This window comes from Amblyomma maculatum, chromosome 8 (genome assembly GCF_055883805.1).
Source record: "Amblyomma maculatum isolate TAMU_Amacu chromosome 8, ASM5588380v1, whole genome shotgun sequence".
Taxonomy (NCBI): Eukaryota; Metazoa; Arthropoda; class Arachnida; order Ixodida; family Ixodidae; genus Amblyomma; species Amblyomma maculatum.
The window spans coordinates 121681515-121699670 of NC_139351.1; the positions used below are offsets into that span (position 1 = coordinate 121681515).

The following is an 18156-nucleotide window of genomic DNA, read 5'->3' on the forward strand; positions in this document are numbered from 1 at the left end:
CTCGGGCAGTTTCGTCGCCAGCCACTCGTCTTTCGCCGACACGTCCAGCGAGGCAGCCTCCCCGACCACGTTTCTATAAACAATGCCGTGGCGATCTTTGAATCTTTGGATCCATCCTCCGCCGGGCTCGAAGTTTTCTCGTCCCAGAAGAAAAGCGAATTTCTTCGCCTTTGCACAAAGAATCGGTCCTGTGATGGGAACATTCTGGTTGCGAGCGTTCAGAAACCACTGGTAGAGAGACTCTTCCACATCACTGTACAAAGGGTCTCTAACCCTCTTTCGCTGGTCGTCGTGGCCGCTGGAGCCGGCTTTCTCGAGGACATCTGCAGCCTTGATTATGGTTGAAACCGTCGACTGCGAAAGCCCATACTTTTTAGTGAGGCTTCCCACCTTGAAGCCCTGCCGAAAATCTTGGTGAATTTGGTGCTTCACCTCGAGAGAGATTGCCTTCCGCTTAGTCGGCGCCATCTTCCACGTACAACGGCCAAGGACGCGCTCCCCTTCTCCCCACCTTCTCTCTTCAGCGATTGCGATGATGATGGCGCTCGCTTCCAAAGGCCGTACGCATCGCCTCCTTGCGGATTTCTCCACAACGGTCTATTTGCGGCACTTTTCGCGTCATTCTAATCAAATAATTTTATTTTTCGCAAATATTTATACGAAATTTGCTAGTAAATATTTTCCAGGCGGTCAAAATTCTATCGTTGTATCCGATATATCGCCGATAATCGTATCGTTATATGTGGTTTATTTTTACATAGGGGCAATGGGAAAATTGATAAATCTAAATTATTTGATCGTTATAACCGATATATCGTTATATCTGGTATCGTTATAAGTGGATTACACTGTATTAGAGGATTGAAGGAGGGTGTATAAGTATGAAAGTGTTAGTTGATCGGGCTGATGATTCCTGCACTTGCAGTGTGATTGTTAAACATGCTTGTCTTGGGTACCCTAGTTACCTTTACTGGCCTTTCTTGCCTTTTTCAGATAAGTACTTCACTGCGACCGTCTGTTTTCTCTTCTTCAACTTATTTGCCATGCTGGGCAATATTCTTCCAATATGGGTTCGTTGGGTAAGTTCTTCTCACCATGTTTTCTCAGTTTGCTTGTAAGGGTGTCTTTGTTAACTCCTTAATCCCTCCTTCCCCCTCTTTTTTTTTCCTTTTTTTGTGTTTGGCAGCTCTACACCTACTCGTGCACATTTGGTGACTCTTAAATGTTGTAACGAAAAATATTGAGAAACCTCGATATTTCGAACAACATGCGTGGTCTTGGCCGATGCCCTAATGACTATCTTGACTAATTTGTAAAGCCGCAGTTCTCAAACCGTTTAAATTTGAATTGGCTCTCAAAGTCAAAGTGAGGCCTTGTCCACACGATTGGAGCTGCAGGACTTCGTCAAAATATTCCTACTTGAGCCTTACTTCCATGCCGCAGAGTCAGCCACACACATTTGACGCGCGCGCATTGAGGTTCGGAGAAAATAGACGGCCCTGTCTCTGAGAATACTCTGTTGGTATCAGGGTGCACACAGGTCCTTGAAAACCTTGAGAACCCTTGAATTTGAAAATTTCGTTTTCAAGACTTGAAAATCCTAGAATTTTTTCTGCTCCTTGAAAATCCTTGAATTCCTAGCGTACTACATGCAAAAGGTTATTAATCAGAAAAAAACACGGTCAACATATTTACGTTTTCAATAATGTGCTTCAGTATCTGCGTTTCAGGCGTAAAAAATTAGTTTATGCTAATATAGCCAACGTCGCGTGACTGTTAGCCACATTGGAACCTTTCGCTCTGAAGCCAACTTGAGCTGATTCAATCCAATCTGATTTTAGCGCTTTGTTACGGTGGTTGATGGCATTGTATTTTTACGTTGGTTCTGCATCCGACTTGTTGCGGCTGAAGCATCCGACTGCAAAGCTAATGCCTGAGAAATGCAAATTTCAAGGCACGTGGCTTAATGACACTTACAAGGACTGGATTGCACCAGATACGACGAGGGAGCACCGCGCAAGATGCAGGCCTTGCAGCAAGACATTCGATATAACCACCATGGGCGAGTCGGCATTAAAGAGCCATATGAAGAGTGCTAAGCATGCTGGTGTCATGAACATTGCAGCCAACAGCTCGGTGCGAAAGTATTTAGTTCCAAGTACGAGCAAACAATCAGCCGTGAAGGCACATGAGCTGGTGATGAATGCAGAGATTCTGTGGACCTTGAAGGTTGTCACATCGCATTTCTCCTATCGGTCATCATTGGAAGCAGGCCAGCTATTATAGCGTATGTTCCCGGACAGTGACGTGGCTAAAGCATTTTTTTGCGGAGAGAAAAAATGTGCCTACGTGACGTGCCGTGGTCTGAGGCCCCTCTTTTTATCTGCTTTGCAGCGGGAGATGAAAGATTGTGATTACTATCTCCAGTGGAAACAAATGGATGTTCACATCCGGTTTTAGAATTTGTCTCACAAGGCGGCAACGAGGTACTATACCTCGGTGTTTATGGGGCACTCTACATCCGAGGGCATCCAAGAAAAGCTGCTGAGTGCGCTCAAGCCTTTCCCTCTTGAGAAAATTCTTCAGATTTCAATGGATGGTCACAATGTTAACCTTAAGTTACTCAAGAATTTACAAGGGCACCTGCATCAAGCATACCAAGTTCAATGTCTGAACATTGGGATCTGTGGCCTCCACACCATGCACAACGCCTACAGGGCAGGTGTTACAGCAAGTGGGGAGTTGACTGTCTTTTCTGCAATCTGAGCGTGCTTTTCTATGGTTCTTCTGCAAGGAGGGAAGACTTCTCAGCAGTTACCGGTCAGGAGACTTTTCCCCTGAACTTTGTTGCACACGAGTTTCACCGGCTTGCACCGCTTGCTGTTGCACAGGTTTCACACCGGCTTCAGCAGATACATGTGCTCAAAAGGCAGAGGCAGCTAATGATCTGAAGTAAATTGTCAGGTCCAATAGCCTGAGGAAGGCTGCACGAAGCAAGACAGGAACTGTGTAACCTCAACGAGAAGATTCAGGAAAAGCAGCAGGAACCCCCCTGAAGTTGCCATTAGCAGTTTTGCAGAATGGATTGTTCTTCGACATTGGTGCAATGCATTGTAGGGTGTTTTTCAAGACTGAATATTTTTAAATTATTTTGGCTTAGTGCAATACTGGCTTTATTATGCTGGCTTAGTACATGTTGGCTTAGCGCAATACAAGCTGTTCCTTGAAATGTTTCTTTTTTTATTTTGTTCAGTACAATTGGTACCTGATATTGAAAACTGCTGCATGTAGCATTTGGTTGAGTCCTTGAAAATACTCCAACTGTGCCTTGAAATTCTTGAACATCCTTGAATTTGCCTGTTTTGAATCTGTACGAATCCTGGTTGGCATTTGGCATTTGTGAACTTCGCACTCTCCCATGGCAGCGGCAACCGTCGACTGCCTGTCTGCATTGGTGAAATAAGACTTTCCTCCTCCTCCTCCTCCTCCTCCTCCTCCTCAACCGTGCATCAGCCAGCAAACCGGACACAGCAGTTCTGTGCTGGGAGTTCCAGGGTTGGAGCTTTAGGGCGTATCAGAGACCTCTGGCATCGCTTTACAGCGCCGCTCCACGTGCCTGAGTGGTCGTCACTTACCGTATTTACTCGAATCTAACGCGCACCTTTTTTCCGATATATCGTGTCCAAAAATTGGGTGCGCGTTAGAATCGAGTACGACCCTAAATCTCCGACATCATATCGCCATAGGCATTTCAAAATGGCCGCCTGGTATGCACATCGAGCCTACTAGCTGGTCTAGCTGTCTATGCCTAGCTGCAGTAGCGTCCTTCGTGTGCTTTGGTACATGTGCTTTGGTTAGCCTACCCGTTTTCTGCGATTGACCGACCAGTATGGACGTGCCGAAGATTCGTCGAGTTCATCATGATGCCGCATTTAAAAGGAAAGTCATCGTGTGTGCAGAGACGGACGGAAATCAGGCCGCATCACGCGCATTCGGAGTTCCGGAGACATGCGTGCGGGACTGGCGCAAGCAGAAGGAAAAGATTTTCGGCAGCAAGGCTACACGAAAAGGTTTCAGTGGACCGAAGCAGGGCCGGTTCACCGAAATAGAAGAGCGGCTCGCAGAATATGTTCTAGAGCAGCGAGCGGCGCAGCGGCCAGTGACGACGGACCTGCTCAAAGTCCGGGTGATGCAGCTAGCCCTACAAACAGGGCTAACGCGGAGCGACTTTAAGGGGGGACACCCCTCTTAAAACTTTTTTCCTTATTTATGGGTGGATCTGACTGAAACTTGCACCATTAATGTACTTTTGCATGCTGATTTCAAATATCTGGTTAGTTTTCTTGTAGATGAAATAGCTTTCAAAATATTGCCTAATTCATGTTCTTCGTTTGGAGGTGAGTTAATTACTAAACACTTTATGGCATGATGAGAATAGCCCTGCCAGAGTGATCTAGAAGGATCATAGAGTGCCGCTAGTCATGAATTAACGTGGTAGAAGAATTTGAACCAAAGTTACAATAAGTCAAACTTTTATGAATAAAAGCCCAGGTTGGCACCTAAGATTGATAATTAATTCTGTAAATGTTGCCGCATAACAACTGTACATATTTTTGTCCTACGGCACTGTCGAAGGTTTTCTCTTTCTAACAAGACAAGAATGAGAGCTATAGCACAAATAGACTAAGAGATATCTCTCCTCCAAAATTGCAGCACCCTCAAAATTGCAGTTTTGAGAAAACGAGGAAAAACACTTCACAGCATGTAGGTGTAAATTATGTCAATGATTGATATGTCAACAAGATCAGAAACAGGTGGAAAGTGATCTGAAGCGAAAATTAATGGCCTATGCCAATTTGAGCCAAAGTTACGCAATAGGAAACGTTTGAAAGTAAAATTCCATTTGGGTACCGAAGACAACATAACCTTCTCAGCAAATTTTCTTTTGTGGTCACTGCATTTACCTTGGTTTCATGAGACTCGCAGGATTCCCTTTCTAGAAAAAAAATTTTTAAAGCAATAGCAAGAACAGGATCAGAGATATTGATCTTTAAAAAATGCAACACTACCAAAATTGGGGGATTGTCGGAAGCACTCAAGCCTCACGGCATTTAATCAGGAAGGGCAACCCCAAAGACCTCATGCTATTAAAATGCACCAGGAGCATAGTCGGGGTGCATGCTGTCGCGGTGTTTTCTTTTTTCTGTTTTAGCAACGCCAAGCGAAGCCGCCCGCTTCTTTGCAGAACGTGCGCTACGGTGCAAGTCCTTTTCTTCAGCTCTCCTGGACCCAGTTGCTGTCACATTTGTACTGCATTCTTGCAGAATTGCTGCTGCTGTATGCTTGCAGCCGGCATTGAAGCGCAGCACAGCTTCTGCTGTGGCTGCTTCCACAGCAAACAGTGATGAGTGCCGCTCTTTGTGGATCAAGGTCCAGATGACCGAGTGGAAGCTTTCGTTCGAGTTCTGGGTCTTCCCCCGAATGCACCTCTGCAGCAGGCTCTTCTCTGATAAACGACTATAAACAGGCAAAAGAGCATCAGCCACATCTCTTGGCAGACTGTAATTGTGCTTTGGTGCAGGCTCCTCTTTTGCCTTTGCAGCGTTGTGGCGGCACCATGACTTCTCACCGGTAGGACACAAACTGTGTTTGGGGCAGTCATCAGTAGATGTGATGTGGTAATATGTCGCCATCACAGCTCGCTGCATGGCATCCACATCACCTACATTTGATCGAAGCGCTCGGCCATAATATATTGCCAGCTTGTCAACTAGATCAGCTGTCAGCCTTCCTCTGCCGCCAAGACTTTGCTTCCCTGCACCCTTGTGTCTCTGCAAGAGGTTGCGCAAAGCTGCTCCCATACGCTTGTGCACGTGATTTATGCAGTCCTCTTTGACTATTTCAATGTAGCCATAGATTGCAGCATCTTTAAGAGCACTGAACGTGCGACTGTCCCCATCGCATAGCATGGTTGTGTAGCGCATGTTGTGGCGCTGCAGAGATCTTTCAAACAGAATTTTGCCAGCCTCTACCTCCATTTGACCAGCCTTGGAGTTGGTGTTTTTTTGGCACTGGTGGCGTGATTTCCAAAGTTCGTAGCCGTCAGTGTTTGGCTTGGGACCAATTTCGCAGCCCAGACAAAAGTTTGACAACACCACATAATCAAGCACGTAACCAGTGAAGAGTTCCACCACGGCACCGACGCCTATATGTGATGAGTGTCCGCGCGTCATCCATGTGCCGTCGTAGCACACGGCAATGTTCCCCCCTATGCCCAAAACACAAGTCATCGTAGACCTTCGCCACTGCCTGCGCGGCTTGTGCCATAACGGTCGTGGCGGCTCGGGTAGCAGCGAGTTGCAGTGTGTTCTTCAGATGCCGTTGAAAAGTCTTGTTGTGCATCCCGCGCCGCGACAACCCCATCGCCGAAAAGATATCGTTCATTGCTGTCTGGCCGTTACCGGTCGACAGCATTGCTCGACTAGCCAGAATATTCAGCTCAAAAGGATTGCACCTTTTCTCGCCGTCAACCCTCCGCGAGTTCCACTCGGCCGCAATCTCACCGCAGTTGTCGCACAGCACGATCAGTTTTACGGCGAGGCCATAGCTCCGGTCGCTGGTAATTAAACGCACGCATCCACGACACGTTTTGCACCGCACGGCATCCAGAAGGATATTCACAATGCTGAGGTCAATTACCGCATAGGAGGCTGTTCCGTCCGCATCTGACTCTGCGGACGCACCACTTGCATCGGCGAACAGCGCGGTCTTTCGTGCCGTCGCCGGCGTCGATACCAGTCTATCAAGCGTAGCCTGCTCACGGGCACTCACTTGAGTTATGTCACTGTTAGTGACAGGCGCGGTATCAATACGTACACGACTGCAGTCGGCACGAAGAACGGCGCCGTTGTCCAGCGGAATCGGAGAAGCGTCGCCGCCCGCAACGTGATCGTCACACAATCCCGCAGCACTGGCACTTGCTTCTTGCACAGTATGCAACGAAGTCGCATTCTTAACGCGTTTCTTTGGTTGCTTTCGCCCGAACTTGTGCAAAGAGCGGTACTTCTTCGCGCCTGGCATGACTCTCGCGTTGCACTAGCGTGGTCGGCAGAAAGACAAAATGGCGTCACTGGGAGTCCGCATTTCAGGGCTAGCTTGCCGGAACCAACCAAACGACGCCATTTTGATCACGTGCCTTAACCGGCCAATAGTAGCGCGCGCTGCATGCTATCTTTTTGTTTGTTTTTTATGGGGAAGGCGGAGCGCACAGGGTTGCTTTCCGAAAGAAAAAATAAGCCGAAAGCGCGCGCTTTCGAACGAGACCAAAATCGCCGCGGTGGAGCGCGTAGTTCTCATGCGCCGGGCGATCGAAATTGGGTGTCGTTTGTCCACAATTTAAAGGGCAGTGGGTGTGGTACTGCATTTTTTAATCGCTATAACTTCATAAATACGCGGGGTATAAGGATGAAAATTTGCGTGCAGATGCGGAATGGTGCGAGGAATACGAAAATGAAAAAATTGAAAATCCGATTTTCAGGCCGATTTTCGGTGCCAAAGAGCCGTGTCCCCCCTTAAAGCGAGCAGGTGCTGGCTGTCTAATTTTATGAAGAGAAAAGGCTTTTCTCTTCGAAGGCAGACAGGGATATGCCAGAAGTTACCTGAAGAGTACGAAGAAAAGCTGCACAGTTTTCAGCGGTTCGTTCTAAGTTTGCGCCGCAAGTAAGGCTACCACCTCGGCCAGATTGGAAATGCCGATCAGACACCGCTGTACTTTGACATGCCTGCCACCACAACCGTTGAAAAGAAGGGGGCGAATCAAGTGCGCGTGTTGTCTTCCGGCCACGAAAAAACACGCGTCACCGCAATGCTTTGTTGCACCGCGGATGGACACAAGCTGCCCCCGTATCTCATATTCAGGCGCAAGACGCTCCCGAAAGGAATCGTGTTTCCGAGTGGCGTGATTGTGCGCGCCAATGAAAAAGGTTGGATGACAACGGACTTGGTCGCCGACTGGATCGATAACGTCTGGCGCAAGAGACCCGGCGGCAGTTTGGGCCTGCGTGCGATGCTTGTGCTCGACGCTTTCAAGTGCCATCTCGACCAACGCATCAAGGACAAGCTCGCTGCGTGCAACACCGACCTTGTCGTGATACCAGGTGGCATGACATCGCAGCTCCAGCCGCTCGATGTTTGCTTGAACAAGCCAGTGAAAGATAGGATTCGGGTGCTCTACACCGAATGGCTTGTGAGTGGCTGCCATGAATTCACTCCCAGCAACAGAATGAAGCGTGCCTCGCTGCAAGAGTTCACTGGATGGGCGAAAGATGCGTGGTGCACGATACCGTCTGCCATGGTCATCAAGGCCTTTAAAAAATGTGGCATATCGAATGCCATGGACGGCACCAAGGATGAGATGCTTTGGTCCGTCAGCAGTGACAAGGAGTTGTCTGACAGCGACGACGAGTGAACCTTGTGCCGGCATAGTGACAATCTTGGCAAGATAAGCCGTTTCCTTTTGTGTGTGTGTTTTTTAGTGCACCGAGATTAAATCTTTGCTTTTCCAAACGAGACGAAGTTGTATTGCTGTATGAAAGCGTTAGGTGCACGGTACTCTTTTTCGCGGAGAACGGGTGCGCGTTACAATCGGAGCTTTTTTTTTTTTCGGGGGTGGGGGTCACGAAAAACGGGTGCGCGTTACAATCGAGGGCGCGTTAGATTCGAGTAAATACGGTAACTGGTTTGCAACAAAATTGGGATTTGGCCTTCCTGCATAGCACTCCAAGTCTTTGAATTAACCAGACTGGTGCAAGCAACTGTTTTTAACGATAGAATCAAATTTACATCAGAAATTTCAGAACCATAGAAATTCGTTGAAACATCAGGAATTTCGGTTTAACCAAGTACAAAGTATGGAGTTACCGCTGCTGTATGTAAAACTTATGAGTGAAATATTTGATCAAGGTTGTACAAAATTAGTACTGCTTTTTTGTTTTTGAGGAAAATGTTAAAGGAAAATCCTTTGTGGTAAGAACGTGTACCTTCACAACATGGCTTTCACACCCCCGTGCAACACTGTGGGAACCTGTGTTGCAGCACACTTTCTTGGTTAGACACACACATGCACAGACCTCACACAGACCAAAAGTATACTGCACAAAGTGCACATTCTTGCTGACTTCTTTTTAATATGGAGGGGGGGGGGGGGGGGGATAGAACTCCCAGTGCACAGCATGCATTAGTAGTTGAGTAGCCTTACCATTGAGTCATCACGACAGGACGTTGCACATGGGGAGTGTGGCTCCTTAGTGTAAATTGTTGGATACTGTTTCTCGACATCTGGCTTCTTGTTTTGCTTACTTTGTGCCAATTTGCTATCCGTCTTAGCATATGCAAGACCTTTATTCGAACAGTCCTGGCGCAGTGGTTCAGTGGTTAGAGTGCTAGATTGCGCTGCAGCAGCTGCTTTTTGATGAAGGCGAAAAGCAAGGGGCCCATGTGTTCTGTAGTGTCAGTCAGTGCATGTTAAGAAACCCCGGGTGGTTGAAATTCCCATAGTCCTCCGCTACGGAGTTTCTCATAGCCTTAGTCACTTTGGGACGTTAAGCCCCATCAGTCGAACCATTATTTGAACATCATAAAGAGCTGAGTGATAACACTTAATGAAGAAAAAAATGGTCCCTTGGCAATCTTTGAACTAATGTCCTGCCTTGTTTTTTTTAGATGAGGCTGTTTCTCTACAATGGCTCTCGTTGAACTGTTCCTAGTCAAGACAAGGTTGTATAGATTTCGCCTGAGTGTCGGCTGCGTATCTCAAGAGTTCGGACAGCCAATTCAGCTGATTACTTGGAACTCAACGGAACGTGCTAATAGTGCGAGATGATCTCAACCATAGTCAATCTGGCACCACTAATAGATCGTCCCAATGTTTTGGATGGCACCACTGAAAGTGGCCACATTTTCTCCTCTTGGTTACCATTTGCTATTTGAATGCATATTTTAAAGGGGCACTGGGGACAAATTGAAGCTGGCCTGTACTGATTGGCTGGAAATGGAGTTTCCGTTAGTTAGAAGAGTTTAGGAAATGAAATAGAGTGGTCAATATGCCACGAGTTGTTCTTCGCAAGCTAACTGCGACAACGACAAGATACTCCTTGGGCGTCGATCTCTGAGGCCAGCCAGTCTGCATTATCACCTACTTCCACTAGTTATTAGCTTCTTATAAATATTATCCAACAATTTCCACTCAAGTTCCCAAATCATTCATCTGTTCTCTTTTTTTGATTAATTGAGTGCATCTTACTGCTGCTGCTGCTTGATTTTTTATTTTCATTCCACAGTTGTACTGTGTGTAAGAGCTACAGGCTTAGGAAGTGTCTTCTACAAATTAGCAGGGCCATTTAAGTTTTGCTACGCTAGAGTAGCTGGTGTAGGTCGAAAAAGTGGCCCCAATATGTACCTATGCTAATGTTGTTACAATAAACTTTATGCCAAACAAGAACCAACTTGGGAAGGTGAACTTGTATAGTTGAATAATAACACCTAGTTGAATGTATAGTTGAATAATAACACCTGAACCGCGCAGTGAGGGAAGGGAGGAAGGTGGGAGTGAAAGTAGAAAGCGAGAAAGAGGAGCCGTAGTGGAGGGCTACGGAGTAATTTAGACCACTTGGGGTTCTTTAACGTGTGCTGACATGCACAGGACACGCACGCCTCTTCGTTTCGCCTCCATTGAAACGCAGCCGCCGGCAATCTGAATTTGACCCGGGCACTCCGACACAGTAGTCAGGCATCTTACCAATACTAGAATTTTACTAAAAACAAATTTGGGACTACATTATCGTTGCTGTCCTTGTAATGGGAGCAGTTTTGAATGGTTTTGAAACAAAATAAGATGCTCATCTGCTCGACAAATGAAATGGCACTGCCCACCCTCTTTACAACAGCCCGGTCCACGGTTCCTCTGGGTAGCCGTGGTGGCCCGCCTGGTGTTCCTGCCATTGTTCCTGCTCTGCAACTACCTGCCCGAGGACCGAGTACTGCCAGTCTGGGTGTCCAGTGACTGGGGCTTCGTGGCCGCCATGATAGTCTTTGCCTGGTCGAGCGGCTATCTCAGTAGTCTGGCCATGATGTACGCACCCCGCGCGGCCACCAGTCCCGAGCACGCCCCCATCGCTGGCATGATGGCGGCATTCTTCCTGGTCCTGGGACTAGTCGCGGGCGGAAACACAGCATTTTTGGCACCGCGTATTGTCAGGGGAAGTTGGTTCTAAGCATTGTGAGGAAAAAAACTGCAGCTTGGAGTGTGGTTTCCGGTCTAAATTGGGCTAATTGTTAGCTTCATCATCTGGTTAAGACTCGTACACTGTGGCCATTTTGATGGGGCTGACAGTTTTGTACTGGCCGGTGAGCTCTTTGCACAACCATTCTAAAGGGAACAATCACTACCGGTGATGCTGGGGTGCAAAATCATGTTTTATTCTCAGTTCGGGATTGACAATTATTGATAGTTCATTTGAAAGTAGTTTGCAAAAACGAAAACTCAGTGCCGATATTGCCCTGTACTTGAAGGCTGGCTTTGTTGTGTGATGGGTGAGCTGAAGGCGGAGTTTTGTAAGCAATCTCACCAACGAGGTTCTCACGAGACGAATGCATGCGAGAGGATTGGAACAGATGTTGTAATGACTTCTAGGGAGCCAGAGGGACAGAAGAGAGTTCCTTAACTTATTTGTTTTGAAAATGGGAACATTGCAAGAAAGCAGAGTTGCTTGTAGGGGAGTTTTTACACCAGCATTTTCCACACGAGATTAGCGCGTTTCACTTGTATATATAAAGAATGTTCTGCGGCCTCCTTACTGTCCGTTAACTGTCGTGTTATTGTTGGGAGTTGTCAGCAAATTTTTTTTGTTCACTTTTTTTCTCTTTTTTTTTTCTGTCTTTAGAAAGCGCCCCTTGCATGTTTGGCATGTTACGTAAAATCCGGTGTTATCTAACTTATTGAGCACATCTGGTGAATACAATACGGACACATTATTTATTTTGCGGTAGTGCAGGGGCATTGCTCTTTCCTGGGCTGTTCGCGAGAAAGTTGCGTGGCCTCCTTTACTTGTCACTCGTTCAGTTGTGTAACTTTTTTAGTTTCAAGGCACTAACTTCTGCACTGTTCCACGAGTACAAAAGTAACAGGCAGTGTTGATCTGCAGATTGACTTGTCTTGACTATTATTATGTCTTGACTGAAAGCATTGATGATTTAGTGTTTGCCTATAGATTTTCTCAGCGGGCAGCATTCGCACATGGCGTCAAAGTATAGGTCTAAAGTGATCATTGAACGGAGGTGATCGTCGCGTCGGACTTGCAGCCTGTAAACATGATTATTGTTTAATATAAACCTTTTTTTTTTTTTTGCTACCACTGATTAGATATCGGTTGTTCCTGGTTAAAGGAAACCAGGATTACACACGGGTTCACATTTTCAGGCGCTCTGGTTGCAAGCCGGTGTTTTCTTCATGTGTGGTCTTAGCAGTTAGATTGTCATGAGTTAGTTCCCATTCAATGATGGCCTTTGCTGAGCAAAGTGCTCAGCATTTACAGTTGCTGCAGGTGCTGTTAGTGCCCTGTACAGGAACGGGCACCCTGTCAGCGAAGCTGAGGTGCTTGAGTACGGTTGTTCCGACTTTCACTGTTGCGGCCAGTGGTCGTATGCAAGCACTCTATTGTTAAGCTAATTTAGATAGATGTACACCTATATTTTTAAATCCTAAATGCCCGGGTCTTGAAAGCTAGAGCTGTTGATGAAAGCCAAGGCTCTTTTACCGCATGTTCAGGGCTAGTGTAATTGCAGTGCAATCTATCTCGTGAGCACAAACAACAAAGATGAGACCAACGCACAGTGTTTAAATATTGGGTAGCATAACGTTGGCTAGTGGTTCCATGTAGCAAGACCGTTATGAAAGGCCTCGGCGTTATTTTTTCTTTCGAGTCAATTTGGCTACACCTGATGCATATTTCTTTACAAGCCTGCGAGTCCTTTCCTGAAAAAATTGCTTCAGAGAGTTGTCACTTGCTTCAGGCTGTTAATGTTGTCGGCTGCTTGTCATTCGTTCTGTGTAGTTTATTTACTTTAGCTTGTCATCCAAAGAAAAGCTCCACTTCAGCATACAGCAGGATTGTGTCTTTTTGCGGTATAGCTTCGTTGCTCATGAGGTGACCTTGGGTGTACAAGGTGTTGAGATTTCTCACGTTTGTAAAAAATGTACCTGTAACCAAGTGGTTGTTGGGGGGAATTTGTAGTTACTATGTGTACTGTGACTTACTGTACAGTGCATTTGTACTTGCGTGTATGGCGCCTCTTTTGGGAGGCCGTTTTTGGCAAGATCCTTTGGGACACGTTAGATTCCTTTGTTTGTGTTGTCGTCTGTGTTGTTTGGTATATGTTAAAACTTGTCTTGAGCATACGCTAGTGGTCAGGACAGGCACTCCAGCTAGACATTTACAAGTCACGATCTTGTTCATTGTTCCCAAGTGATCTCTCAAAACAAGGCTTTCTGGGTGTGTGCAAACTATGCCGTTGCTGGTGGCTCAGTTTTCTTTTATATTGCATTTTTTTTTTATCAAACTGACCTTGGGTGCTATTTTATAGTACTGCATGTTAACTGCATGACTTGCGCATTACTGCCTGCTCGTCATTTGCAGGAAACGGCAAAGAGATTAGAATTGTGTCAAACCTAAGCTGTGAAGATCAAATAATCTAGAGTCAGTATGTACTCAAGGGCCACTGGTAAACTAACACTGTGTATTCATGCCCAGTTACGTATTTAGACTAGTGAGGCTCCATGCTTCAACAGCAACATCAGATGCTAGTGGTCATTTGAGCACATTGCATATGATAAATCGACTAGTCATCATCACCAGTGCTGCTGGGACCGCAGACCAATAGTGCTACCTCACAGAGGCAACCTCAGACTGTATAGTAATGCTGGCTGTATTGCAAGTCTATTCCTTATGTTGAAGTGTGGTGGCTGTCACTGGCAACTAAGAATATTTTGCACCTCGTCACTTCCTTAGTCGCTCCTCTTTTAATATTTCTTATGAGGTGAGGACAACAAACTTTATTGCTGGTGTATTTAGTGGGAAATTGTGTTCAGATAATTACAAATTGCCTTCCCATCACTAAGGCATTTTCTTATCTATAGATATGACTTCGGTTAGGCACCAATGACACTGCTCAGTTTTCTTGCCATTAGTCATTTTTATCTACCGGCCTAATATTTTTCGCTGTCTGGAGGTTCATCCGGGATTATTAATGTTGATAAAATAATAGTCACCTTTGCAGTGTATAGGATTGGAAGGCAGAAACTAGAGAAAAATTTTAACTTTCATAATGACTTGCTTTTTATGGACGAGATAAACCTTGTAAAGCCCACACAAACAGTGATTTCGAACACTAATTATGTGCTGTAAAGCTTGGCCGTAAGGTGCCTGTGAGCTGTTATTGATGCTTGTAGTCTAGCATAGGAAGTATTATGAAACATCTTTGTGATGTGAGAAATAAATGTGACCCATCTTTGGCATTTTCATGAGCTGTAAATTTGTAAGACAGTTTTCTTTAAATGCTCTTTTCTGACATTTCATTTGTACTCTTTGAACCAAAGGCTAATTGCCTGGGCTTTTTCACAAAAACATGCCTTCTACAACTTGTCTTTATGGAAAATAGTACAGTGAATACATGCTGACTTCTGTCAGTCAATTATGTCATAGCAATTTCTCTGAACATGGTCATTTGTGTGCAGGCTACTTGCCACATATTGTGAACACTTTGCAATGTGCGTTGCTAACGATATAGGAAACTACTACATCTGTCATGGTAATTATTGTAGCTGACAGACGGCAGCACATTGCTGTCAAAGCTGGGTTGCCTTGCAGCAACCTTTCCGTATGCTAAGTAAATTGATGCTTGCTGCTGGCCTGTGTTGTGTTTTAGGACGCTTGCCTGTTTTGCTCGACTAGACATAAGTGTTCAGTGTTTGCACCATATACCGAAGCATCATCTTTATCATTGCTGTATTGCTCGCTTGTTCTTGTGGAGATCGGTTTGTGTGAAAGGAGATCAAGTTTGTGTGAGGAATGTATCCCTGACTGAAGGTGGGACAGGTTTTTTGGGAGGCTTTCCTGCTGTTTGTTTTGTGAGAGGCTGCTGGCTATCCACGATGTTTACCGTACTGCTTGTGCATGTCTACGGCTCTGCGCCGTAACTGTCAGTGTTTGTCCTGTGGTCAACAGTGTTGCTTGCAGAGAGGACGTTGCTACAAGGCTGCTTTCAGTCTGGCTGGTTGGACTGTTTCAGTAATTTTACATATATATATATATATTACATATATTACATGATGAAGCAACGTGGAGGTTAAGTATTTCAGACTAATGTGTTGCACTTTTTTTAATAAAAGCCCATTTGTGCACTGGGAGGTGTTTGTCAGGTTGATTGAAAGAAATAGAGCAACTAGCTTGCTCAGGAATTATTTTTGTCCAAGAACTGAGCAAATTGCAAATGCTAAGCCTGGCAAAAGCTGTTGTTTATGTCCACTAAAGAGCCTATGTTTAGCAGGTTGTGCTGTAAGCACAATTACAGTCTTGTCGAGAGTAAATGTAAGCATGCGAAGCTTTGCAGTATCAGCATGGCACTGTAGAGGTTGGATTAGAGGTAAAGTTAGCCACTTTCTTGGAATAGGTCTCATCCACGTCTTGCCGCATCATGAATTTTTGCCACAAACCTCGAACTGCAGAGCAAGCCAGAGACACGCACCCAAAATTCAACACTCAGCTGTACTCGGCAATAACATTCCCAGTACTGCTCAGTTGCAAATGTGCATGCCTGAGTGATCCCATTTTCATCGTCTTGATTCTGTTTTTGTGGACATTCCACCAGGGGTAGAAAAAGAGCTTGTTCCAGTGTCGATTACTTCATTTTGAACTAGTCGAAGGAGGAGTAGTTTTGCTTTAAAATACATATTTTCTATGAGTGTGCACTATGCCTCTGCAAGCATTTTTGTTGTGAGGGTTTTAGAAATCACCTAGACGAGTGCAGAAAAGTATAGTTACAAGGCAAACGCTCCACCGTATTCAAGCGCTCAATCGGCTAAGCTGCACAATCAGCGGCTTGCCCAGCTTTCATTGGCTTTCTGCCGCACCGGCTGCACTGCGACTTTATTTCTACAGGTACTGGCTTTTCGGTGCAGATGAATTCGCCGGCAGCAAAACTTCGCCCTAGCGCCGTCGACGCTGCCGAATTACCCAGATGCATACTCTGGAGAGGCGCAGGATTTTTAAGAGCGTTGTCTCTTGCTACTTGCATTTGCTGGTTTCTCGTTCGTTTCTCTGTCGCTGTTAGATTCAGGATGATGGTCAAGTCAAGACCATCTGTACAATGGCCACCACCACCTGATCCACCATGTGTGATGTCATGATTACCCAAAGCCACGTTACCGAAGCTTGTATAAGAGGTATTCACTGAGGCTGTACTAACACATGGCGCGAGCATCGTCACACCTAGTCTGCCATGTCGGAGGTCGCCGGTGGTATTGGCGAGCATTGGCTCGCGCAGTATCTGATGCCCGCTGTACATTGGAAGTGATCTGTAAAGATTAATCAAGTTGTTTAATACTTCCACATCCACCTGTCGTTGTGGAGTCTGCAGCGGTATTTTTATACTCCTGGACATAACACTGCCTGTTCGGTGTTGCAACAGGCATTCACCCATACAACAGCTCAATAGCAAAAGTGGCCGGCTGCCCATTGTGCGCAACACGGCTTGCAGCTCATTGAATCTGTTGTTAGTCACCGCTGGGGTAGAACACATCTTGAAGAAACAGTGCATTAATTGCTCCAATTCCAAAGCTGGCATTGCTGCAAAACGCACATTTCTAGTGGCAGTATAGTCGGCAAACTGCTGATCGAAGCTTGCACAGGTGCTATTCCAGTGGTAAAGTGAAGCAATACATTTGCTTAGTTTAGGGGACAGAAGGTCGAGCAAATACTTTCACACATTCGCAGCGTGAACAGCACACCCAGCGAGCATATGTTTTACAAATTTAGTGTCAGCAACCTAGGTCTGCTTGAAATGCACATAACTCATCGAACTTAGGTTTGCAACAACGCAATGTGCAGCGATAACTCTTGATACAGTTTTAACATATCACTTGCAAGTCTGCAGAGGTGACAGCGCTGCTAAAAGAACAGACGCGTCACAATTTACTTGCTTCTTAAAACAGTGCGCCGCCCATCAACGCCCTCAAGCAGATTTGGCTCTTCGCTTAGTCAAATTTAAAAGCTTTAATGGATTTGTACATTTTAATTTTTTCACTTGTCGTAAAACTTAAAGGGACAGAACAGTGGAAATAGGTCTCAATTTTTTTTGGGTGCAGGGGAAGGATCGATGTCTAAAACGTTCTAGCGATTCCAATAGACCGATCTGCGCATGCGCCGATTTTCCAGAAGTTGCCCCGCCGCCATGTTTGTTGTAGTCGACTGGTCAGCGTGCACACATGCGTCACTACTACTATCTCCGCTTCACACGACTCACCGCACATTTCTCGTGCTTCACAGCCAAGAACAAATTCATCATTCTTTTACAAAATTACACTATTACATGCAAGGAAAAAGTTCTAAGGGCCCTGTTCTTTTAGCGATAGATTATGCAGCTTGTTCCGTTGCAAAGCCGTCTGCGTAGTGGACATCTGCAATTATCTGCGGGTGCTGCATGAGAAAAATCGTTTCATAGTAATTCGTGTTTCCTGTGATTAATGATTGATTGGTGTATGATAGACGATGACAAGAAATCACTGATTACTTTAATTGATGAAATAAAGAATTTAAATAATTGGTGAAAAGAGGTTCAAAGCCATCAAAAATGCTCAGAATGAAAAGGTAATGTTTGATGATGCTAATCAAGAGTGTAAGTTGTGAATTAATTATCTGCGATAACGGAAATAAAAAGTAGAAAATGGGGCTTCAAATGTCTCAAAAATGCTCAATGAAAGGGCAATGCGTGATGCTAATTAAAACATTTAGTGTATAAGTGATGAAATTCTTAGTTATAAAAAAGGGTTCAAAAGTGTCAAAAAGTTTTGAATGAATTCAATAAAATAAAAATTGCGCTGAAAGG

General features: G+C 45.4%; 1 protein-coding gene across 2 annotated transcripts in view; it reads left to right on the forward strand.

Annotated features, from left to right (window-relative positions):
• Positions 1-15460, forward strand: part of Ent2 (Equilibrative nucleoside transporter 2) — a 45868-nt gene extending 30408 nt beyond the window's left edge. For both annotated transcript variants that reach the window (XM_084577477.1, XM_084577478.1), the window contains exons 12-13: positions 994-1079; positions 10944-15460. In XM_084577477.1, coding sequence (XP_084433603.1) covers positions 994-1079; positions 10944-11270 — 413 coding nt within the window. In that variant the 3' untranslated portion in view covers positions 11271-15460. The remainder of the gene's footprint in view (positions 1-993; positions 1080-10943) is intronic.
• Positions 15461-18156: the final 2696 nt, after the last annotated feature.